General features: G+C 39.4%; 1 protein-coding gene and 1 non-coding gene across 3 annotated transcripts in view; both read right to left on the reverse strand.

Moving 5' to 3' along the window:
* Positions 1-5046: 5046 nt before the first annotated feature.
* Positions 5047-26573, reverse strand: part of G3bp2 (G3BP stress granule assembly factor 2) — a 78371-nt gene continuing 56844 nt past the window's right edge. Inside the window, exons 3-13 of one of the 2 annotated variants that reach the window (XM_027388408.2) lie at positions 22382-22500; positions 20881-20962; positions 20054-20227; positions 19067-19157; positions 18470-18572; positions 17233-17413; positions 16209-16307; positions 11052-11154; positions 8888-9016; positions 8202-8320; positions 5047-7883 (exon numbers count right to left, since the gene is read on the reverse strand). In XM_027388408.2, the coding sequence (XP_027244209.1) occupies positions 7611-7883; positions 8202-8320; positions 8888-9016; positions 11052-11154; positions 16209-16307; positions 17233-17413; positions 18470-18572; positions 19067-19157; positions 20054-20227; positions 20881-20962; positions 22382-22476 (1449 nt within the window). In that variant the 5' untranslated portion in view covers positions 22477-22500 and the 3' untranslated portion in view covers positions 5047-7610. The remainder of the gene's footprint in view (positions 7884-8201; positions 8321-8887; positions 9017-11051; positions 11155-16208; positions 16308-17232; positions 17414-18469; positions 18573-19066; positions 19158-20053; positions 20228-20880; positions 20963-22381; positions 22501-26573) is intronic. The other variant, XM_027388409.2, reaches the window with a different exon arrangement.
* LOC113830825 lies at positions 8686-8811 on the reverse strand. The gene has a single exon (XR_003479740.1).

Here is a 26573-nt window from a genome sequence, read left to right on the forward strand (position 1 = left end):
CTATATATTGAGACTCTGCCTCAAACACAACAACAACAAAAATGGCTGGTGAGACTGAGGATCAAGAATTAGTAAGCTTAAACTCCCTTATGTAGGTAGTTAAAACAAGCAGCCACTTAAATATGAACAGATTAAAAAGTTGAATGTGCCCACTTGAACCTGTATGCCATTGAATTTACAGTGAAGTGTTTCATGCAGTTTGACAAGCTCAAGGGCAAGAGTGGAGAAAATGACGTATGTAATACAAGATGATTAAACAAAGGAGGTAAGGAATAGAGGATAGTGGGAAAGCATGGTATCCAACTAGACAAAGGAATTCTAATGGTTAGTTGATAGTTCTAAATACAGTACTAGAGGGAATGGAGAGAATGTGGACATGACAAGAGTAATTTAACAGGAACAAAAAGACAGCTCAGTAGGAAGGCCTTTCTAGCACTCCAAATAATAATAAATAGGTGAAATATACAGCACTTACTTTGAGTAGCTGAAGTTGAGCAGAACGAGTTTAGTTCAATAAAAGAGCACAGTAAGAAAAAATGCCATTAACTTGAACCACTCACAGTAGAGGAAGACCATAAAATGGCTCTTAAAAAATCACCAGAATAAGTGACAGTGTCCTAAGGAAACCACTGTGGAGATGCTCTGAGGTAGAACCCAGTCCTCCAGAAATGGCAACAAAGCAAAGCTGTAAATAGGTGAAGAAATATGGCATCATAGCAATTCCATTTCCCAATGCACACCCAAGAGAAGTAATGACATATATTCACATAAAAGCTTCTATTTCAATGCTTATAGTTGCACTGTTGAGACCAGCCAAGTGGAAACCCAAATGCCCATCAGCTGAGAAAGATCTGTAAGACTGAGAATATAGTTCAGCCCTAGCATTTTCATTCATTAGAACAGTGGTTCTAAAGCTGTTCTGTCCCTTTGGGGTCACACAACCCTTTCATAGGGGTCACCCAGGACCACCAGAAATCAGATATATACATTACTAATCTTGACAGTAGCAATAATAACTTAAGTAACAAATTTTTTTGTTTTGAGACTGGGTTTCTCTGTGTAGCTTTGGAGCCTATCCTGGCACTCCCTCTATAGACCAGGCTGGCCTGGAACTCACAGAAATCCACCTGCCTCTGCCTCCCGAGTGCTGGGATTAAAGGTGTGCACCACCAACGCCTGGATACAACGAAATAATTTTATGGTTGGGGTCAGCACATGAAGAACTGTATTAAGGGGTCACAGCATTAGGAAGGTTGAGAACCACTGGGTTAGAGGTACATAGGGAAAGGAAATGACCACTAATGGGTACAGAGTTTCTTCTGGGAAGTGACCAGAATATCCTGCACCTAGTAGTGATAGTAATATGACCTTGAGAAATCAACAAGAACTCAGTTGTACACTTTGAACAAGGTGACCAGAAACCAATGAGATGGCTCAGTTGGTAAAGGTACTTGCCACCAAGCCTAAAGACTTGAGATTAATCCTTGGGCTCCACGGGGTGCAAGGAGAGTACTGACCCCAGAAAGCTATCCTCTGATGTGTGTGTGTGTGTGTGTGTGTGTGTGTGTGGCGCGCGCTCCACTCCACCGGCCTCTGCCTCCCAAATGCTGGGATTAAAGGCATGTACCTCCACCTCGATTCTCAGTCCTCTCAAGCTTCGTCCACCACTTTACTGAGACAATTCTCACCCATCCACTATATTCTACCTGCTGCCAGTCATCCAAGGCACATAACCTGCTACAATCAACTACCCCATTCCTATCCCCACAGATAGCTTCTTTCTGTCAATGAATCCATGAGACTTATATGGATCCAGTCCTGACCATAAAAACTTACCAAGGTCCTTCATGCAATATGCTCAAATGTAATCTCAAAGAGACCCTACACTTAAGTAGGTAGAACCTCCATTCAACTGTTTTCCTAAAAGACCAAGGAGGCCAGAGGCAGCTGCTGCACGGCCAGTCTCCTAACACTTCATGACAAGGAAAATTTACCCAAACCACTAGACATTTGAGGGTCTGATTACACAAATTGGCTAGTACTCATTTGTTATTCTGACTTCCACACAGCATTTAGCACTACTATCTGTTCTTTCCTCCTGAAACCCCCAAAACAAGCTTCCAAAGTCACCAGTCCTTGCCCTATTTGGTGTCCCAGTATTCTCTACATGCAACACCAGCACTATGATCTTTAGAGACTTTGTAATAAGACTCTGTACTAGATCCAATACAAAGGATGCAAAAACAAAAAACAACAAAAAAACACTCAGCACAGGACTCAGAATTCTAGAATTAGCGGGGTATAATGGCACACACCTTTAATCCGGGGACACAGGTGGATCAGCATTTGAGGCCAAACGGGAAACTTGGGGGGAGGAGCAGGAATTACACATTTGATTGACTGATGCTTCTTCACGGATATCCAAATTGGCCTACAATTATATTGTTTTCCCGCTTGAAATGCTCTTCCTCTAGATTTAAATAGAGCTATTTACAGTCACTATTACATTCTCTATCCCTTATAAATCATGTATTCCTGGGTAAACTAGGTCGATGTGCTGTCAGAATTAACCTTTGTAATACAAACTGTGCTCCTCACAGGGTTACTAAGAGGAGACTGCACATACTAAGTTCAGGTATTATTTGGGCCTGCAAATCACCCAATGAGATTTTCTATATCAAAAGTCACAATCTTTGTTACCACACTAGACACAAAAGGCCCACAGAATGTTAGTTAACGCTTAATTTCTGCTCCAAGTGTCTAATGCAAAGTGCTTCCTAAATATATGTAGGGCTGTGCAAGCTCTAGTTCCAGGACAGCCAGGGCTAGTGTGACCCACTCAGAGAACAGTACTCAAGTCACAGAAGCACGTGGCAAGTAACATTTTTCATTGACATCATTAAAACAATGACTCTAACAACAGAAAAAAAAGAAAAAAGAAAAAGCACAGCAGAGCAGTGGCACACACCTTTAATGCAAGCACCACTTAGGAGACAGGTGGGTCTCAATTTGAGGCCAACCAGGTCTACAAGGCAAGTTCCAGGACAGCCAGGGCTGTTAAAAGAGAAACCTGGTCTCAAACCCACCCCCACCCAAAAGAGGAAGTCCTACCAATTAAATTTCCCCAGAGCTTCAGTACTTTATTTGGTTTCTTTGTTGTTTTTTTCCTTTCTTTCCTTTTTTTGTGGCAGGGTTTCTCTGAAGCACTGGCTGTCTTGAGAAATCCCTCTGTAGACCAGGCTGGCCTTGAAATCCCCGCTTCTGCCTCAGTACTTAAGAATAGGACTGCTCGTTGATCGAAAACTAGATGATTTAGGAAGATGGACAAGTGGCAATGCAGAACAATGGAGAAGACAGGAAAGTGCTCAGTAGAGATGTGACTCCAAAGTGGGGTTGATGAGATGACACTGTAAATCACTTAAGAATATATTGTATTGGACTTCATAATGTCGAGTTACCTAGTGTCTCCAAGGAAATGTGGAAAGCCAAGCCAAAAACAGACCTTTTATAATTTGAAAGGATATTAAACATAACAGATATACACCATAAACAGATTTGGGGATTTTAGCCCCTGTTCTCATCTGTCAAAAGCAACTAGGAACCTTCATTATTTTAGAAACATTGCAATGATTTTGAACAGTTGTTTTCTGAGTTTCAAGGGTCAAAGGGTATCTTAGCCAAAGCTGACCTCAAACTTACATTGGCAAGGCTGACTTTGAACTCCTGCCTCCACCTCCCAAGTGCTAGAATTACTGGTTGTGTGCCACTCTGCCTGGAAAAATTAATAGGTTTTTGTCAAACTATTGTGAAGATTTCTTTTTTGATCAATATTTTGAAATATTTAAAAGAATTTCCTGAGCCAAGTTGAGTATACTTCAGTGATAAAATACCAACAAAAGGTCCTAGGTTCAATATCAAAAACCATAAAAATATTTTAAAAATAAGCAGGGGAATCAACCACACATGCCTGCAATACTACCAGAGGCCCCCATGTTTTGGAGCCAAGGCAACAGGACCACTTGACTCCAGAAGTCGGAGATGAGGCCAGCCTGCTGATTAAGTTTCCCAGATCCTGTCTCCAAAACAAAAATTAAAGACACAGTGGCTTGTTCCTGGGAATTTCAGCCTGTTCCCAATATAGCCTATGATGTTTTCTCTTCCTGGAGGGACTAGAGAGACAGCTCAGAGGTTAAGAGCACTGACTGCTCTTCCAGAGGTCCTGAGTTCAATTCCCAGCAACCACATGGTGGCTCACATCATCCGTTATAAGATCTATGCCCTCTTCTGGTGTGCAGATAAACATGGAAGCAGAATGTTGTATACATAATAATAAAATCTTTAAAAAGTTTTTGAGCTGTGCAGTGGCAGTATACTTCTTTGTTCCCAATACTCAGGAGGAGGAGGCCAGTGGATCTCTGAGTGGGAAGCCAGCCTGGTCTATAATGTTCCAGGGAAGCCAGGGCTACAGAGAAAAACCCTGTCTCAAAGAAGAAAAATTTTGCGGGGCATTGGAGGCACACGCCTGTAATGCCAGCACTCGGGAGGCAGAGGCAGGTGGATCTCTGTGAGTTCGAGACCAGCCTGGTCTACAAGAGCTAGTTCCAGGACAGCTACACAGAGAAACCCTGTATCACAAAGAAAAAGAAAAATTTTGAAGGCAACATTAGAATATTGCAAACTTGCTATTCCTGTTCTGAGGTTTTATGTAGCACAGGCTGGCCTCAAACTGCCTATGTGTCAGCCTGAACTCCAGATTCATCCACCTGTACCTTCCAAACGTCAGAGTAACAGGATCTCCTCTCATCTCAACAAGTATATAAAAGTGTAGTTTTAGCTTTCTCATTCTCATTCAGTCTGTACATTCTTTTACTTGTAAAATGGGTATCAAAATAGACTGGGATACCAATGACATGTTCAAATATTTAAATGCTTTGCTTCTTTTTATACACAAGCAGTTCAAACTGTTTTCTCAATCAGACTGTATGAATCGCAACTGGGAAAAAATATCTAGGATAATTTGACTTCAGATTAAATTAGGAACATAGATAAATGCTGCAGACATCAGTAGTTTATTGTTTTAGTCCAAACACATTTAAAATGGAAACTCAAAAAGAATATTTTCCACCTGAAACAAACTAGATTCTACCAGCATATAATGCTTAACACATTACAAAATAAAGATGGTAATCATTGTTTTCTATACCTACTAAAGCCAAGATGGTAAAGCCAATTTGGTTGCAATAGTGTCATAAGGATAGAATATTACCATCAAAATAAAATCAGCAAATAACAGTAATGATGAGTAAATTTTTTTAGTTTTTCACTGAAAAGGGACAAAATGTTAAAAGTCCACAGTACTGCAGGTGAATAGTCACCATGTAAACTTCTCCATGTGATGTTTTAATGTTTCATTTGTGGTATGTAAAGGCTGAAGCTGAATGGCTCTTAGCTCCAATTTTGTATTACACTTAACATCTCTCATGTCTCTTGTTGCCATAACAGTTTATATGGGTTACAGGGCAATATCTTGGATTGGAAATATATATGCTTGTGTCCATGTGTTTCTATGTGTGCACACACATACTCACGTGACAAGAAAGGGGAATAATAACCAAAGAAGAATACACTTGGGGGAAAACCACTGACAATAAAGCCACTTATTTCAAAGCAGTTTGGATAAAAGCTTCAAAACTCCAAAGTAATTCTCTAGTATGAACTTCAAGTACTGTACATTAGAAAGTGTAAAACTGTTTCAAACAAACAAAAAACCTTAGCCTTCCAAAATGGAAACTACAAAAAAATCTGCGTCCACAAAATATATGCAATAGTGCAAGACATTTCCTCAAACATGGAAGACCTCAAAGGGGAAAAAGAGACAGTAAATTTTACCCATATTGCCCAGCTGACAAAAAAAAAAAGTTAACTAGCAAACAGTCCAATAGTTGAGAACCAATTTGCTATCATGTCAAGTGTGTATTTCGTTTTCCTTAAGGTGGAATGGAGAAGTCTTCCATGTTAACTAACAAGCAGCTTTAAGTGGTCACATGTATTTATACTCTGCTTCTTGCTTGAAACATCAGAGATCTGATATACACTGACCGTTCCAATCATAGAGCCAGATAACCTTTGCCATTCTTGTGGGTTACTGGAACCTGCTATAAAGACAGACAATAATCCAGCAGCTAGAAACTCTGCTCACAGAATTGCTTAAAGATTCATGTAAAAATAAAAAGATGTCGTCCCAGACTTAAATTCAGGAGCCATTTGGGTGCTGACATCAGTTCAAGAATTGTGCAAATTGAATGACAGTTCCCTGCCCCCCAAATCTTAAGAGCTGCCATTCTTCCCTCTGAAAATTGCAGTATCCTCAACTCAAGTTTACTTGCCATTTTTGGGAATCTGACTGCTTTTAAAATGTGGCTAAAATAAAATGTACATCAAGATGTTTGACTTTTCCAAGCATTAGTTCACATTGGAGCTAAAAAGTCAACTAGACTTACTCAAATATCTGACTTCCTCCCACAGAACACAGAAGATGTTAACTGAAGAAACAAGATAAATAAGCATCCATTTTACTAATCTTAAAGATACTGCAATTTTTATACATCAATGATTTTCTCCAACATTTTGCAGCTGTTTGGCTTCGCAGCACAGCAATTCATAACTACACTGCACAGGATCACCAGCAAGACTGGAATGATGTGTTGTAGAAGGCACCATCATGCTCATTACATTACCAGAGAACAAAAATACAGGAAACAGTCCTCACTGTCCACAGCTTAAAGAAAGGAAAGGGGAGGAGTGTGTTGAGCAGCCAGCCATCCCTGTACTCAAGAGGGCAAGTCGAGAACTCTTACGATACCGAGCCGCTAAATCTGGCCTAGTATTTAAGACCAGGGCATTTGAGGTTGTCATTTTGTTATTTCGTTCATAACTAAATGATTTCCTTCTGGAATATTTGCAGTCTTGTTAAGGTTTGTGTGTGCACACGCTGGTCACAGCAAGCAGATAAAATGCCCTCATCATTTCACAAACTATTCTCTACTGGAAAAGAAGATGAAAGATTTTTTTGTTTCCCCTGTTGCCTCCTGGTGCAGATGTCAATCAATGTTAATGACTTCAGAGTACCCGGATAGTGCATTTTGATGAATACATAACAAGTTTCTGTTGGTTTGTATTGGGGGGAAGCCAAGAAAAAAAGGCAAGATTCTCCAATTGCACAAATTGCACTATTTGTGTTTCCAACATTAATAGCAGAAACAGTTAACACTTAAACAAAATGTGCAGCAGAGGATATTTTTTTTTTTAAATTCAAATGACCTGAATTCAGTGGGCATGTCCTTTTAAGTTCATTTTGTTGTAGAGAGTTTAAGATATGGTCATTTCTCAGTCCTTAATTCTCCAAGTCTAGATTTATAAATTAATATGAATCCTGTTGTGAAATTGGGGGAATAATGTCCACTTCAATTTAACTGATAACCAAAAGATGCTTTTCACATCAAAGAAATGATCAAAAAGGCTGTGTCACATTCCAAAGCCAAAAAAACTTAACAAGAATGCAAACACGATGAGTTAGGTACCACTGCCAAAACTTTGCCAACAGTGGAACTTCAACGACGCTGTCCTGTGAAGCGGCCTTCCATCTGCCCGGTTCCTCTTCCAGAACCAAGTTTCTGTGTCATGCCACCTCGTGGAGGTGGTCCTCTTCCATCACGATCACGCATCATTCCACCACCCACAATTCCACGTGGACCACCAGGACCTCGATCACTGCGCCTGATATCCCTGCGGTCGTCACCACCACCCCTAGTTTCTCGCTCTCTGGCAGCTCTTGTTTTCTTCTCTTCCACATTTAAGCGCACTTCTCCCCGAAACATAATTGGCTTTAAAAGAGGAGAAAATGACAAGTCTGGGTTAAAAGGAATTGACAAATATTAGTTTGTATATAAGAAAATTTTCTAAAAAGAAAAAAAATTAATGAAGTCTTAATATACAAATTTAGGCCTTTACAGTCAAGCAAATAAAATTTAAGATGATACACAATAGACTGTAATATTCTCTTCATTCTTTGCATAAATACCATTTCATAATTATCTATTTTTAGCTTACCAAAAAAGATTTTCTATGGTTTTAAAATGTTTCAATTCTTACTATATACAACAAAAGGGAAAATCTTGAATTATCCCCCTTATATCACTTACTTTTGCAATTAAGATTCTCTGAACTGGTTCAGAGTCATCAAAAACCACAAAACCAAAATTTGGAAGTTTTCCCCCAACACCCTTGGTATTGATTCGAAGTTCCACAACGTTCCCGAAACCTGTGAAAATAGACATTACACCAAGGGTTAAATATTTTAACAGAACGAATATTCTAGTGACTTTAAATGTTCAGAATGTGCAAATATCATTTTTCTGATCGTCTGAAGATAAAAGTAGCAAAGCTGCTATGCCAGGTGATCATTAGTGTGTACTTGACTGGATGTCATCTCAGACCCTAGCAATTGTTGCAACACCTATCACCTCCTCTTCATTAACTTTCATAGGAAAAAACTGCCTGTCTAGCTTTGGAAAGGAACTTTAAAACTGGGCTTTACTATAAAAAGAAATATCTATTTCTACCTTTTAAAGCTGTATTTAAATTCAAGAACATCATCATGCTGCAAGTTATGACAAGAGGAGGAAATGTTGTACTGAAAACCGTGGAGTCCTGTTGTCCACTTGGACAGGACACCCCCAACCAGTCCAGATTCTCTTGCTCACCGGGGGGCAGGTCAGGACCACAAGGAGAAGACTGAGCCCTGGTGAGCACCTGTTTGTCTAACATAGGCTAACAGTTACATTCTACCTTTAAAGTCTAATTTAAAAGCAAAATACACACTACTTACTCATAAAAAATTCTTTCAGTTCATTTTCATCAATATCATGAGGCAAGTTGCCAACGAAAAGCTGATGACTATCCGGATAACGAATTATTCTCCGGTTATCAGAGTCATTCTGTTCCATGTCTCCTCTGCCTGAAAGACAGGAAGGATACTAAAGTCTACAACATATACAAAACAGTAGAAAGCAATGAATTGGGAGGAAAGTCAATATTAATGCCGGGCACCACACAAAACACTCAAGAGGCAGAGGCAGGTGGATCTGAGTTCTAGGACACTCTAAGGCCATACCACCCTGAACACGACCAATCTCGTCTGAGTTCCAGTACAGCCAGGGTTGCAAGATGAGACATTGTCTCAAAAACAAAATCAACACAACATTCCTGCTTAGTCTTAATAAAACCAGATGTGGGGGGCTGGAGAGATGGCTTAGAGGTTAGGAGCACTGACTGCTCTTCCAGAGGTCCTGAGTTCAATTCCTAGCAACCACATGGTGGCTCACAACCATCCGTCATGAAATCTGGTGTCCTCTTCTGGTGTGCAGATACACATGGAAGCAGAATGTTGTATACATAACAAATAAAATCTTAAAAAAAAAAAAAAAAAGATGTGCTCCTTAAGATGTGAAATGCATTAGTAGGTGGATACAAAGTATGGATGACTAGGATTGTCAGTATTCTAGACTACTGATCTGACTGTAAATGACTAGTACTAAATGGACAGTTAGTTCTCTTTAACCCATGAATAAAGCAGTAAGGAATATTGCTACTAAATATCTCATTCTTCTGAAATGGAAAACACTTCTTTGTATGGTACATTTCCTTTTCTGGGCTTCTTGCCTAAGGAACTATAACATATAAATCTTATTTGATTCTCTCAATAACAACAGTAGGCAGACATCACACAAAAGAACTTTGCAGTACCTAAATAGCTGAAGAATGAAGAGCTAGATTTAAGGATGTCTCCCAGATCTCGATAGTAAATGCCAAAGCTCATTAATACAAGCTCCCACCTGTAACTTCTGAATTTATCACTTTCAGTTATAAATTACATTCCTAATCTGAGGTACAATAGTATATCTACCTGCATTCAAAAGAATTCTTTCTCTTCATGTGCTTGTTTTTCAACACAGGGTTTCTCTATGTAGCCCTGGCTGTCCTGGAACTCACTCTATAAACTAGAGCTGACTTCAAAATCATAGACCCACCTGCCTCTGCCTCACAAGTGCTGGTCAGAAGAGGGCATCATATTCCTAAGAACTGGAGCTACAGACAATTCTGACCTGCCATGTGCATGCTGAACCTGGGCCATCTGGAAGAGCACTAGTAAGTACTCCTTAAATGCTGAACCTTCCATCTCTCCAACCTCCAGAGGCATTCTTAAAATTATCACAGAATTCAGACTAGAGAGATGCCTCAGAGGTTGAGAACACTGGCTGCTCTTCCAGCAGTACTGAGTTCAATTCCCAGCAACCACATGGTGGCTCACAACCATCTATAATGAAATCTGGTGCCCTCTTCTGGCCTGCAGGCAGAATACTGTGTACTCAATAAATCTTAAAAAAAATTCTCACAGAATTCAAATAACCACACTAGATACCATCTTGGCTAATGATGCAACATTTACAAAAATTAGAATTTAAGAGAAATCCATGTAAAGTGTTTTCCTGAAGAGTGTAGGATAAGCTGGTTACCAACAGCCCAATTTAGAATTTTTTTTTTTTTTTTGGTTTTTTTTTTTGTTGTTGTTGTTGTTTTTCGAGACAGGGTTTCTCTTTATTGTTTTGGAGCCTGTCCTGGCACTGGCTCTGAAGACCTGGCTAGCCTCAACTCACAGAGATCCACCTGCCTCTGCCTCTCATGTGCTGGGATTAAAGGTATGCACCACCAACACCCGGCTTCGAATTTAGAAATCTTAAAGCCAGCAACAACAATGATAAAACAAACATATCCTCTTTTATACCATCAAAATACAAATCTCCACAGATGTCAGCAAACCCTGTCCTGAAAGTTGTTAGCTCAGGCTAACTCAGCAGATTGCATAGATAGGGACACACTGCTGAGATAGCCTTACACAGACCTGGGTATGAAAAACCCAACACAGATTTTAAAGTTTTTTCTTTTCCAACTTTCCAATAAACCCAAAAGGCCTTAAAAAGAGCTGAGCTTACCTGGTCTTGGTCCTCGAGGAGTGAAACCAGGTCGTTCTCTAGGTCGTTGTTCACGCACCCTTGGTGGCTGAGATTGAACTTCTGGTTTAGCTTCAACCCTTGGCTAAAAATAATGGAAAAATTATTACAATTTTTATATTATAAAGAAATAACTTCTACCGGAGAAAATCCAACCATAGCATCTATTAGCAAGTCAGTAGCAAGAATAGTGACATTAACTTTATGTCTTTACACAATTTCCTCTATGTGTGAACAATACTTTTTAAAAGATATTCTGTACCAAGCTAGGACTGTAGGGTAGATCTTAATTTTCTCACTCAAGACTGTCTAATTCACACTAACCTGCTTTGGCACAACACTCTTTAAAATTATACTCAAAATGAAACAGCATAAGTTACTGCTACAAAACTCACAAAGTGCAAGATGAGCAACTCCATATACATGAGACGAAAGTTAACAAGCTTTCTTATAAAGACAAGAGAGACACATTTTTCCTCAATAAATATCTAGTTTGCAGCCTTCAGACATCAATGGCACTCAGGCACATCTCCTAATACCATCCCATAATCTTGAAACCAGTAATTTAATAGAACACATACATAAATAACCCTTTAGCTTGGTGGCAAGTGCCTATAATCCCAGCACTCAGAAGGCTGAGGCAGTAGGATCAGGTTTGAAGTCATCTTAAAACAAGACCATTATCTCAATAATAAAAGTAACAAGAGTTTCCATATAATATCTCAAATAGTTAAAGGACTGACGAAGGACTTTCCTTAACTGCTGACTCAATATGAAGTCCCTTGTAAAGAATAAACACCATGCACACCTCTCCTTTATTTTCCCTAACACAATAAATAGCATTTCCAGGATTCTCAACCCCAGCAGAGTTTCTACTGCCCAAGGATTATGGCCCAAGAACAAGACAAAACTAAATGAATCTTCAAAGGAGGTTGGAAACATTCAACAGAATACAGACACTCCCAACTAACAGTTAAAGTTAGTACCTTAAAATTTTCATTAGATATATAACTGGGATATTAAATGGTCAAAACTGACCATTTAGATAGACTGCAGCCACTGTAACCCTAAGATATATAATAATTATAACATTAGCAGTTATTTAAAAGATTTACCTACTTTCTACAGTCTGTTTTTTCCTATGTAGACAATATTTTCCCACAAGATGAAATCTCATGTACTGAAATTTGACCAGCTACAAAATTTTGCTGGGTATGTGGCACATCTCAGCACCCAGGAAGCAGAGACAAGTTAATTTCTGCGACTTCAAGGCCAGCAATAGCTACACAGTCAGAGAATTTAGTTCTCATTTTTGTTATAAAGCCCATCTAGCTATCTTGCTTTGTGTGTATGGGAGGGGGCAATCACTGAGGACTAGGTTTTGTTAATTTTTTAAGATTTACTTTTATATGTATTGGTGTTTTCCCTGCATCTTGTATGTCTGTGTGAGGGTGCCAGATCCCCTGAAACTAGAATTACGGACAGTTGTAAGCTGCAATGTGGGTGCTGGGACTTGCTTGAAACCCTATCCTCAGGAAGAGCAGCCAGTGCTCTTAACCACTGAGCCAGCCTAGTTTGATCTTAAACTATCATTACTTCCCTCACTGCTAGGATTGTAGGCATGCACCACTGAAAGAACCAAGCATGAGCTTTAACAATGTTCAGCAATTGTTGGTTCAGAATATCCTATACCTGACAATGAGATAACTAAACTGCTGTTGGTGCTTAAGAGTTTAATAGTATATCAACAACCTAATATGTAATGTCTAGAAAAGGCATATCTTTAGAAATACATGCTTACCTCTACTTAGTACAGTTTGTATTATGAATCAGAATTGAATAGATGTGTCTTGATAGATAGTATATATTTTTTATTTACTGTATAAATATAATAAAAATTGCACAGGTTTGCTAAGAATTGTTGTCCAAGTCTTTAATCCTAACATTCTGGAGACAGAGAGGCATGTGGAAGCTTATGAATTCAATCAAGACCAAACTGGTCTACAGAGTCACATAGTGAGACCCCTCTCAAAAAAAAAAAAAAAAACAAGAGGGGGGTTGGATAGGCAGTTAGGAGTAATTGCTGCTTCTTCAGAGAACCCAGGTTCAGTTCCCAGCACCCACAAGTTTGCAGAAAGTCCTCTATAATTCCAGTTCCAGGGTCTCTGAGGCCCTATTCTGACCACTATAGTCACTGTACATATATGGTACAGGTATATATATACAGGCAAAACCACCCATACGCAGACCACTATCTAAATTATCGAAGAACTTGAGGGCCTGTTCTGACCTTAACATATTTTCAAAACAAAGCACCAAAATAAATTCAAGAAAATTTTAAAATTAAAGTTTAAAGGAATTCCCATCTTATAATTTGTACACTGATTTAGTAAATTGACATGGAACTAGGATGCCAGTGCATGGAAAGTAAACCAACTCCCAGTGCATGGAAAGTAAACCAAAAAGCTAAGAATTATTCTTTTATTAAGAAACAAATGCCGACGGGCATTGTTGGCACATGCCTTTAATCCCAGCACTCGGGAGGCAGAGGCAGGTGGATCTCTGTGAGTTCGAGACCAGCGTGGTCTACAAGAGCTAGTTCCAGGACAGTCTCCAAAGCCACAGAGAAACCCTGTCTCAAAAAAAAAAAAGAAAGAAACAAAAAAAAAAAACAAAAAAAACAAATGCCAACTAAACTAAGCTCTTGTAGCTCTTCTTGTCTGTCTGATTAAAACTGGCCATTCTTACAGATGAAATGGCTAATACCCCATATAGTATCAGGGTTTTCAATTTCACTTCATGTACCCAGAAATGATGATCTTACTGCAAATCCTACAAATGAATGACAAACAAAATATAAAGGAAAGATGGTCAAATAAAGCCAAAAGGGTATCAGCACAGACATACACAAGTCCTTCATTGAGCACAAGCTATTTAGGAGAGCTAGTCTATTTCCATGAAATTATCTTACCAAGAGCTCCATCTACCTACATCTACAGTTCATATGACTATCAATATCCTAAAAGTAGGCTTAACTTCCTTTTACCAAAGTCTACTTAAAATAAGAAAATGAATTTTGTTAAAGTATAAAACGAAGCTGAAAGTTATTAAATCAAATGAAATGATCACAAATTTACTCTACATGTAGCATAAAGACCTGATGATATTCTTAAAGCTTTCATTTTACTACTTTTAATTACATGTGTATATACCATGTGGGCGTATGTGCATGAGTGCAGATGCCTACATACCTACAGAGGCCAGAGGCAACAGGTCCCCTGGAGTTACTTACAGGCAGGTGTAGGCCACCTGACATGGGTGCTAGGAACCTTAACTCAGGTCCTCTAAATGTGCTTTTTTAACTACTGAGCAATCTTTCCAACTCCAAAAAGTTTTAAATTTTTAAACATTTCTATTAGAGTGGGAAATAAAAATAACTTCAAAAAGGACTCAAACGTAAAATACCATGGAGTCTAGAATCTATTACCTTAAATACAATATTCTTTGGTGTAAATATAGAAACACATGACCCTCCACAAAGTACTAAAGAAAAATGTACACATATAAAACCACATGTGTAGTTGATGTGTACACACATAAATTCACAAAAGACAGTCTATATTTCAGCTGTCTAGACATGGATGAGTTACTCTAGACCTTAACTCTCCTGTCTCTAAAATGGCAATGTCAATACCTCTCTCATGCAGGGTGGTTTTAAGGACTCACACTTTCAATCCCAGTAATAGGAAGGCAGAGAGGCTAGCACACCTTGAGTTCAAGGCCAGTGAGTCTGTCCCACCTTACCCCCAAAATAAAAGTGAATACAACATGCTGAACATAAAATTGTTAGTGAAAGGCAAATGAAAGGAATAGTAAATACTTGTAAAATCAACTGTAGCCATGGCTTACCAGTTAAGGGCATATGACCCAGGGAGTTCCATCCTCAGCACCCACAGGGCAGCTCACAACCATCTATCTCTACCTCAGTCCAAAAGGAATCAACTGCCCCTGCTGGCCTCTGAGGGCACTTGTGCACAGGGTGCACGTGCATATAGACACCCAGACACACAAAATAAAGTTAGTTAAAAATAAACCAAGTGTCACCAAATCTCTGAAACAACAACTCAAAGATTCCAACTGGGAATGTGACAGAAATCAAGATTTCAAATCCAGAGCCAATCATTCCCTTCTCCAGGTGGGTTTATAACGAACTAATCATGGGGGGGGGGGGATTTTGGCTTGTGATCAAATGTAAGCACATTTAAATATTTAACTGAAAAAAAAAAACAAACGAAACAAAGGTATTATGGTAGCATTATTCTATAGATGATTATAATATGTAGAGACATTATGAGGACAAGATAAATAACTACTTTTAAAACCTCAATGTCCTAGTGATTGATAGAGCATCAATCTAAAGAATGTATACAATAGCCATTTTAAATGTAAATTTTCTAGGAAAATGAAACTCAACTCAAAATGTAGGGGTAAAACTGGATATTTAAATATGCCAATAACTTAATTCAAATTTAATTTAAACTTCATCTAACAAGCATAATTAGTGTCTTATTTTCACAGTTTTGGAAAGCTCTGAAATGATAAGATGACAAACAGACAAAAAGCATAGTAATATTGAAATGATCAGTTAAGGTGAACACTACAGTCATAAGTTGGTACAGGCTTCAATTAAATTGTGTGAATCACAAACTGAGTTTACGCAATGTAAATATACATATATAATATATACATGTATGGTATATATTATATACATATACACACCAATTTTCTATTCCTTTAGAACAATGATTTTATGTCATTCTATTTTGTGCCTTGACAAATTTCTTACCTAATATTTTTGCTAAGATGTAAAATTTTCAAAAGGAGTATTTTTTAAAGAAGCCTTTAAAATGACAACATAATATTAATAAAACCAACTTAATCTGTATTGCACACACCCAAACCCCAAATACCACCTCTGTAAGATTAATAGAGATTTGGCATTTAAAGTGGGTGCACGGACCTTTAATACATTTTGTATGTTTAATCCATAGTTCTGGTTGACTCGATTAAAAATGTATAAAGACTAAGCAATTGGCAAATGTAACAAGGATACAATCCAATGTGTTCACAGATCGTTACCTGTGAGACTGGTGCTTTAACATGGGGTGGAATTCCAGAGGAAGAAACAGTACCACTAGGAGGCAGGTTTTTACTGGTCACTGAAGCCCAGGAGAAAGCCTGCAGGAAATGCAACAAACCTAGACTACTAATCATGGAAAACCACCAACATTCCTACAGGGAAACTTCCAAATATATAATCTGTTTTCATTTCTAATCTGTTCCTTTAAATTGACGGACTCCTAAAAGAAAGGCACACACACACATGCCAGTCTGTGTGCCAGCTCTCATCAGTATGCAAGATACGACTGTTTTGTCTCAACTGCTAAATAAAACCACACCAAGTTCCTATATAAGCAGGTGGCAAACAAAACCACTATCAACTAAACATACTATAAAATCTGAACCAGATAGAACTAACTGACTTCCTTCCCCCTTGGGGAAGACAGGACATGTGAGTGATGCTGTTGGGGGAAGGGAAAGAATAGAAAAGAACAGAGTACTAGTTGGACACTTAACAGACACTTACAAACTGAACAAGGACTCTTCTACTACTCTTCTGTTATTGCCAAATATACTTTATCCTTCTACTCAACAGAGATAAAGAAGTTTAACATGATATATACTATGGGTGTCACGCATCTAACTCTCCAATAGAATTAGTATAGTAAGGAAACTGATCCCATTTAAATCGCAAACAGGTATCTCTCACAGATCAACTTCAGTTGGGACATTGCATGACTCCAGGAGCATCACAAGAGATGAGCAACTGAAAGCCTCATACATGGACTTGTGTCATCTCATGTAAGTCATCAACACTGCATACAGACGAGAGTAATCTTACATCATAAATTCATTCTTAGAATACTTTTGGGGTGGGGAAAAACCATGAAATCTCCCCAGAACAAAAAATCCAGCTTCTTTCATATACATAAAAGCATAGCTTACTATATCAAATAACAGAACCAAAATCATGCTTTATTAATTAATGGCACCAGGTATGAAAACCTGAGGTTGTGGGTCTGAAAAGTTCCTCTGACCTCACCTTCGGTGGTTCTTGAGGGAGAGAAGCAGGTTCGGAGGGAGGAGGGGTGGTAGACTTCTCCTCTAGCTCTTCCAAGTTTTTCTCCTCCACCTGTGGTTTCAGCTCTTCAGCCTTTGTTTCAGACTCAGGCTCGGGTTCAGGTTCATGAGAGGGTTCTTCTAAAGGCTCCTCTATGCCATTACTACAATGAAAAATCTAGGTCACCAATCAGGAGATCAAATGAGATAAAGATCCAAACTAACAGCTGTGTTCATGTGCATGCAGGGTCAGTGACGAGATTCAAGTCCTGCCTGTTGTGCACATACTAGTAAAATGGCTCTACCTGAGATTCACATCCAGTTGAAACCCATCTTTCTGCTGGTTTTGGTTTTGTTGGTTGAGACAGGATTTCACTATGAATCCTTGGCTGGCCTCAAACTCAGTGAGATCCACCTACTTCCCTCCTCCCTTTTAGTGCTGGGATTAAAGGTGTACATTACCACATCCAGCCCCATCAATTGTTAAAAATGGTTATTATTCTGCACCTAAAGAAGGGTGTTTTGCTTACATGTATATGTGTGTCATATACATACAATGCTCCTGGAAGCCAGAAGATGGCATCAGATTCCCACATCTGGGGTTAAAGACTGCCATGTGGGTGCTGGGCATCACACTCAGGTCCTCTGTAAGAGCAGCCAGTGCTCTTAATGGCTGAGCCATCACTACAGCCACACCCCCATCATTTTAATGCTTATTTTAGTGCCATTATAAAATCCTGTGCTTAATTTTCTAATTAGTGTTTGAAGGGACAATGCATGATGGTCAGAGGAATGAAACTAAGGACACCAGGCCTGCAGGGTAAGCAACTTCCTGGGTGAGCCACTTCTTTGTCCCCTACATGACATGACATGTGTCAAATAAAAATAAGTTTATAGAAATAAACGTATTGTCCCTCAACAGTATGTATGTAGACAACCACAGCTCTGATACGAACCATGTGGAAATTTTTGAATGAATAATTTTCATTATCTTGATCTATGTTCTAAATAACCAAATACTGGCTTAAATATGCAGTTTTAACAAAAATGTATTTCCAGGGGCTGAGGGTGTAGTTTGGTGGCCAAGTGCATACTTAACATGCATTAAGGTCTGGGGTTCAATTCCTAGCACCAAAGAATAAGCATTAAGTTCCAACAATAATCCTAGAAACAACTAGGATTCAGTGCAAGTACAGGCGGAAGCTGCTAGCTAGCCTTACGTCACAGGAAGAGCGTCATAGTAAGCGCTGTTAGCATTCTCTTGAACAGGTTCAGGAGATGGCTGCCTTTCTTCTTGCTCCTCTTCCACTTCATCTTCTGATTCTGACAACACACAACGCACCAAGTCTTTTTAAAAGAGGGCTCATATACTCTCACATACTACAGTATGTTTAAGTGTATGCTAGAAAGTCAGAAGACTGATAAAGGCAAGTCATTCACTGGGATAATCCCTGTTCTCCACAAACTAAATAGAACAAACAGGACCAAGTTTAATTACTATGCTGTCTTTTAACAAAATCAATTAGTAAAGAAAGGAAAAGCTTGCAATGAAGCTAAAAACCATTTTGTTTCTGTTGCCACCTCTATTTAAGAGCAGTATTGATAAGAAGGAAAACAAACTGGTACTTTTTCAGTGGAAGATCAGTACTGCCACAACTTGGACAGGCAACAGACAATAAGGGAAGACGAGTAAGCTCCATGCCACATAGGTAATTTTGATAAGAAAGTGCCTGTGTCCCCAAAACAATTTCAGAGTATGTACCAAACTCTACAGTATAGTATGGAATCTATACAGACATGTCACCTTGGAAACTCACCTTCATCAAGTTCTGGTTCAGAATCACCAAATACTTCATCTTCATAACGAAACATATCATTGTGAACATAAAATTTGTTTGGGACAGACCCCTATAGAAAAACAACATGTAATCTCAACTTTAGTACAACACAAGTAACCTGAACTAAATATAATTATCTAGAGCGGAGTATGTTTAGATGTTAACAAAAGAAAAACAAAACAAACCACCAAATGAATATTGGATGAGCGTGGTGGCAAACACAGACGATTCTACCATTTGGAAGAGTGAGAAAGGAGGGCCACACGTTCCAGGCCAGCTGAGCTACAGATTCTCTTTTTAAAAAATTGTAATAGTAATAATACCCATATGAAACATCAAAATAAAGCCCAGCATGATGTATATGCTAATGCTTAAAAATAATTATTAAAATTCAAAACACTCTTCTCAAAAAGAAACTCTTTAAAAATCTCTCAAAAACAATGGCAAATTGACTCAGAGATGGCTCAATGGTTAAGAACACTGGCTGCTTTTGAAGCCCCAGGTTCAATTCCCAGCATGGTGGCTCACGACTTCCTGTACCTTCACAGTTGCAGAGGATCTGATACCCTTCCCACCTCCATGGCCAGACTCACACCCATACATGCAGGTAAAACACCCAAACATATAAGAACCAAAATTAAAAGGGCTAGAGAGATGGTTCAGAGGCTAAGGGCATTAGCTCTGCTCTTCTGGAGGACCAGAATTCGATGATAAGTAACCATGGGACAACCATCAGTTCCAGGGTTATGCCCTCTTTGGCCTCCAAGGGCACCAGGCATACATGTGGTGCAGACATAAAGACAAAACACCCATAAAAATAAGTAAAATTCAAAATATTAAATAGTTTATTAAATATTAAAAAATAGCAACAAGCAAACCCAAAACTATAGGAAGAAACTCTTTAGCATTCCAACAAACTGTTAGCAAACATATCGCATAAATACAAACTGAATTATGAGAACTTACTTCTGGAGCCAGAACAAATGTTTGCATGAACTTCCTCTCCGGCTGTCCACTGTTAGACAGCAAACCCATGACCTGCACAACCACGCCATCGCTCAAGGTTGCGTGAGCATCCACATGACGAATTTTCGTATGACACTCACTGAAGTTCAGAGATAACACTTTGTGGTGTATATCCTTTACAGAAAAGAGGTGAAGAAAATAAAAATTTTTGTGCCACCACACTAACTACACATTGTTATACGTACATACATTGTTTATTTCCTCATGACCCATAAAAATGAACTATTGGCCTTTTTGGCAATAATCTGAATCCAATCCAGGAAACTATGAATTACAATCAGACTGCCTGCTAATTGCCATCTTTACTCTATACTGAAGCCCCTAATCTCTGAAGTCTGCTCTTCCATCAAGCTATAAAGATTATTCTGTACTTTGCTGGAGCTCGAGAAATTACTTTCTCAACTACTTCATGTATAAAAAGCAACATTAGAAGTTCTCCTTTTAAATACATCCCATTATAATACATTTCTACTAAAACTGACTCTGTGTAGCAAAGAATCACACACTAGAGAAACCCAGTGAGTCCAGAAAGGCTACTTGTGTTTGTTTGTTTTGGTTTTTCGAGACAGGGTTTTTCTGTGTAGTTTTGGAGCCTATCCTGGCACTCGCTCTAGAGACCAGACTGGCCTCGAACTCAGAGATCCACCTGTCTCTGCCTCCCAAGTGCTGGGATTAAAGGCGTGTGCCACCAATGCCCGGCCCAGAAAGGCTACTTTTAAAACCTGTCTTAATCCAAAGACACTTGAAAGAGTTAATTTGTGACTTACATTTTGGCCATAAACTGCTTCCTGGGGCTTTCCACTGGCATCCACTCCACCATGGACATAGGAGGAATTCCTGCCATAAAACCTGTAAAATCAATGACAGATATCAAGTTAAGAGGCCACTAGACTTCTGGGCCTAAACAGGGGACAAGATTTTGACTACTTCCCATAAATGTTGTTAAGGGTCAGTGCTTCCGTGTGGAACAAGGCAGATGCTAAATTCGCTCACCTCAAATTTCCAGTGAATTAACTACTAAGTTGTATCCCTAAATGGCTGCCTACGTAGGACAGTAAGTACTAAAAAATTTATCTTTCTCTTGGGTTTATACATATAAGTATTCTTCTTGTATGTATGTATGTAGTGTACCATGCGCCTGCACTCATGGAGAATCCCATGAGACTAGTAACAGATGGTTACGAGCTGAAATGTGGGTGCTAGGAATAAAATTCTAGCCCTCTCCAAGAAGAACAGTGCTCTTAACTGTTGAGCACATCTTCCAACCCCTTGTTAAGTTTTTTAAAATCTGAAATTTCATTAAAAGGAAAAATTGCTAAATAAGCTAGATTTAAATGGAAGCCACTCCATTTTCCTTTCTTAGAAAAATTACTTTGTGACCAGGCATTGGTGGTGCATGCCTTTAATCCCAGCACTCGGGAGGCATTTGCCAGCCTGGTCTACAGAGCGAGTTCCAGGACAGACTCCAAAGCAAAACAGACAAACCCTGTCTCAAAAAAAAAAAAAAAAAAGAAATTTCTTTGTGAGCCAGTCTGTGGTGGCACATTGGCACATGCCTTAATCCCAGCACCCACAGGCAGATCTTTTAGTTAGAAGCCCCCTGGTGTGCAGAGTGAGTTCCAGGACAGCCAGGGCTGTTGTTACACAGAGAAACCCTGTCTTGCTCTGTGACAAGCAGTATATAATCTGCCCCATCTGCAGCACCTACCTAAGACCTACAAACTACACAGCCTCTCAGCAGAAGGAACACTGATGTATGTATTCTCAGCCCTGTTCTGTGGCATCCTAACACTCGTCTTTCAGTGTCTCACTTTCTTGCACAAGTACAGCCAAAAAGAACTACACACATTTCATTTCAACCTCTGGAAAAGTTTTAGCTTACAGACAGATGTTCAACTCTTGCCGAAACAGTGAACAAGGTTATTAATATGTCTCACAAACTAAAACTTTTTTTCAAATAAGAAAATCAAATCTTTCGCAGGCATACAATAATTTTTCAACACTGAGAACCTACCTAAAAGATAAATCTAAGTCATTGATTTCTAACTGCTCATTGGACCCCTTCAGTAAGTCAAGCCCCACATTAATAAGGAAACATGAAATACTAAGGTGGGAGGTGTGTGTGTGTGTGTGTGTGTGTGTGTGTGTATAACTAAATATTATGATACTATGGTATATGTTTTCCTGTTTGCAAAGATACTATCAGCTTGAGACAGGACAATAACATGTGGCCATAACAAGAGAATATAAATAATGTCTAAACGTTACCTGTGTAAATACTCGGGAGCTTTATTCAGCAAAGTATAATATTGCCTCACAAACTCCCGCCCCACAAGCAGCGGACTGGGCTTCTCCATCACCATTTCTTTGCTGCCCAATGTCAAATGCTAGGGGAGAAAACAAGAAAAACAGCTGTTAAATCACCCTTGTGCCAGGCGTTGGTGGTGCACGTCTTTAGTCACAGCACTAAAAAGGCAGAGGCAGGCAGATCTCTTGAGTTCCAGAACAGGTTCCAAAGCAAAACAGAGAAGCACTGTCTCGAAAACCCAAATCACCCTTGTAAAAGAAACCATGAAATAAGTCTTCACAGACATACAAATGAGAATAAAGTAAATTAACACCATTTGAAAAATTTTATTAACCAGCCAGGTGGTGGTGTCATGTATGCCTTTAATCGAAGCACTTGAGAGGCAGAGACAGGAGTTCAAGGACAGCCAGTGCTACACAGAAAAGCCTGTCTCCAAAAACAAAACAGGCTAGATGTCTCAGCCGTTAGGAGCATTGCCTCTAACAGAGGTTCAATTCCCAGCATCCACAATAAGGCACACAACCATATAACTTCAGTTCAGAGAAATCTACTGGCCTCTTCTGGCCTCCTTAGGCACCAGACACACACAAATTAAGTGCACAGACAAACATGATGGCAAAACATCCACTCATACTAAATAGAAGAAAAAATTAACTGTTAAAAGCAACTTATTGTTTACTTTGTTTACTTTATACAGCCCTCTGAGCAGTCTAATTATAATTAACATGAAGAACAGGAACAGTGGCTGCAGAGATGACTTGTGGTGGTGCTCTTCCAAATGACTAGAATTTGATCCCCAGCACCCACATTGGGTGACTCATGACTCCCTGTAACTCCAGTTCCAGGGGATCTGAACCTTTAGGCTTGATGGTACCATACCCATGCACATCCCCACAAACACAGATGCACTGGAGAGCATGCTCAGCAGCAAAAGCACTTCTTGCACCTGTGAAGGACCAAGGTTCAGTTACCAGCAGTCGCATGGTAGCTCACGACCACATTTCAGAGTATCACGCACACATGTGCTACACATACATTCAAGCAGACACACATACATAAAGGAAAAAAGAGGCAGGTGTGGGACTGGAGAGATGGCTCAGGTTAAGAGCACTGGTTGTTCTTCCAGAGGTCCTGAGTTCAATTCCCAGCAACCAGATGATGGCTCACAACCATCTGTAATGAGATCTGGTGCCCTCTTCTGGCCTACAGGGACACATGCAGGCAGAAACTGTGTACATAATAAATCTTAAAAAAAAAAAAAAGAGGCAGGTGTGTGAGAGGGCCCAGGAGGTAAAGGTTTGCTTGATATGAGCTCCACACCCCAGGACCGACGTGGTGGAGAGAACTGACTCCCACTTTGTCTTCTGACCCCCACAAAGACAGAACATCCCAAACAATACTTGTTTTTCAAAAAAAAAGGCAGTAATATGGCTGTCAGTGGCTCACTGGTATAGCACAGTAATCCAAGAAATAGGATAGCCCTCGGTTCAATCCTAAGTACCAAAAGATGTGTGTAGATCAACAGACAGACAGAAAACACACAAACAACCTTGAAAGGCTTGACTATTTTTATTTATGTGCATGTGTGTAGCCACAGTGACCAGAAGAGAGTATCCAGTGCTCTGTAGCTATGTGAACTATGTGAGTGGCAAGGGAACTAAAACTGGGACCTCAGGAAAAGCAGAAAACACTTTTTACTCCAATTCCCCTTTTAATACACTTAAAAGTACTGGGGTGGGGGGGTGGGGTAGACCACACATCTTAGTGTAATCAGGCAAATCGCATACTGCCTGAATTCTAGTTAACAAATTTCCATGCAAGTTAAGTAACTAAATAATTTCATCCCATAATCACCATACTAGATTGCTGTTTTTCATAAATTTCAGATAGGGACTACAGTGGAGCAGAGGTTAAATGCAACTCTAGTGACTTCAGTGTTACATTTTGTTCTAATTAGTTGCTTCTTCCTTTGCAACTGTCACTCTTGACATTTTTTTGTTGTCTGAGACAGGGTTTTTCTGTGTAGCCCTGGCTAATCTCGAACTCACCCTGTAGAGCAGGCTGGCCTGGGACACAGACCCAACTGCCTCTGCCTGAGTGCTGGGAGTAATACAGCTGTGTCACAACTATATTATAATGCAGAAATGAATTTGTAAACCAAATCAGTGGCTCGGGCCTCAAACTGAGGCACTTGAAATCATGAGTTCAGGCCAACCTGGACCAGAGGGAAGCCTGTACTCTTTTTAAGGTTTATTTTATGTATGAGTGTTTTGCTCACCATGTGTATCTGTATATCACATGTATGCCTGGTACCCATAAAGATCAGAAGAGGGCATGGGACCCCCTGGAACTGGGATTTTATGGACCGCTGTAGGTGCTGGGAATTGAACCTGGAAAGTGCTCTAGAGTTCTGAGCCATCTCTCTGAAGCCCTGCATTTTTATTATAAAAATTATGTTATTAACTTTAAGTGGGAGACTAGAAAATGATGAAGCATGAAGGCAGTAGAAACCACAAGTCATAGTCACAATTGGAAAGCTTCCACCTCTTATCACCACCACGATGGACCAAATTTCTTTCTGTACTCTTCTGATGGGGAGGAAATCTATGGGCTAAAGCCTATGGTATGTAAATATCATAAATTGTATAGTGACTTTGAAATTCTTAAAACTCAAGGGGGAATCCAATTCTAGTCTCCCGAGCACTAGGCATACACATGTGAAACACCCATACACCTTTGTTAAATAAAACTAGACATGCCAGCTAGATCTACATACTGAGATGTCTTAAAATGGGGAAAGCTAGAGAAAATACGGTTTTAGAATAAAGATTAAAGGTATAAAAAGTAAGTCAGGGACTTTAGCTAACTTGCCTAGTGTGGTGTAATCCTGCTCTCCAACCACAGTCATTGGGATGAAAACTTATTCAACATTACAGCAGTATTCTTCTGCACAGGCTGCCTCAATTCTGGGATTAGATAAAAGCACCATGCTTAGCATATCACTAAACTAAAACTTACCCACAGTAGTAATAATGTATTTCTGTCTGACACAGTAATATTTAATAACTGAAGTCTCATTCTAGAATTTACTTAGTAAAGATGAATTAAGGAAGTTGAGATGGGAATACCCTGGAAGGAATGATCAGTTACGAAAGGAAAAAAAAATAACAAAGGGTAGCTGGGCATGGTGGGATGAGCCTTTAATCCCAGAGAGGTAAACTTTAAATTGAGGAAACGGATGCAGGCAGATTGCTAAATTGAAGGCCAGTCTGGTCTACAAATCTAGTCCCAAAGACAGGCATGGCTGTTATGCAGAAAAAACCTGTCCTGGGGAGAAAAGAGAACAGAAGGTCTGGAGAAATGGCTTGGTGTTAACACCGTGTTCTTCCAAAGAACCTGACTTCTATTCCCAGCAACATCATGGCAGCTCACAACCATGTATAACTCCAGTTACAGTGGATCTGATGCCTCTTGTGGCCTCTGCAGGCACAATACAGGCAAAAACATCCACATACATTAAAAAAAGCTCTGGGATTAGTAACTACAGCACCATAAAATGACACAAAGACCAGAATAAAATCATGGTTTCAGTTTCATTAAAAGGCAATGTATACAATGAGAAAAAGAATGAATTTAATTTTAAAAATCCACTACAAACAGTAAAAATTATTATTAGAGCAAAAAAAAATAGAAAAGACAAAGTTATCCGAAGCAAAACAGTTAATTATCATTAATTTCAGATTTCTTTAACAGCCTCTCTCCATGTTCTTACCACTAAGGACACATTCATTGCTCCATCACTAGTGATAACAGCTAGCGCTCCAGAAAATCAAATTTTAATTATAAGTACCTGGCCACATCTACAAATGTGGCTGAAAGTTTCCCATTTCAGAACAGTCCAGCTTTCAGACTGGAGATGTCTAAGCCTATGCATAGTTCACAATCTGCAATGTCCCAAGTGCTTTCATTCAAACAGGGTGCCATGCAGCCCATAATGATCTTCAAATTCTTATGCTCTTGCCGTCACTGACTGAGAAGGGGATACTAGTGCACCATCACTACATGCAGGTTATGAAGAGCTGTCGATCCAACCCAGGACTCTACCAACTGGGCTAGATCCTCATTATCCCTCAATCTTTAAAACCATCAACA

This window comes from Cricetulus griseus, assembly GCF_003668045.3.
Source record: "Cricetulus griseus strain 17A/GY chromosome 1 unlocalized genomic scaffold, alternate assembly CriGri-PICRH-1.0 chr1_1, whole genome shotgun sequence".
NCBI lineage: Eukaryota > Metazoa > Chordata > Mammalia > Rodentia > Cricetidae > Cricetulus > Cricetulus griseus.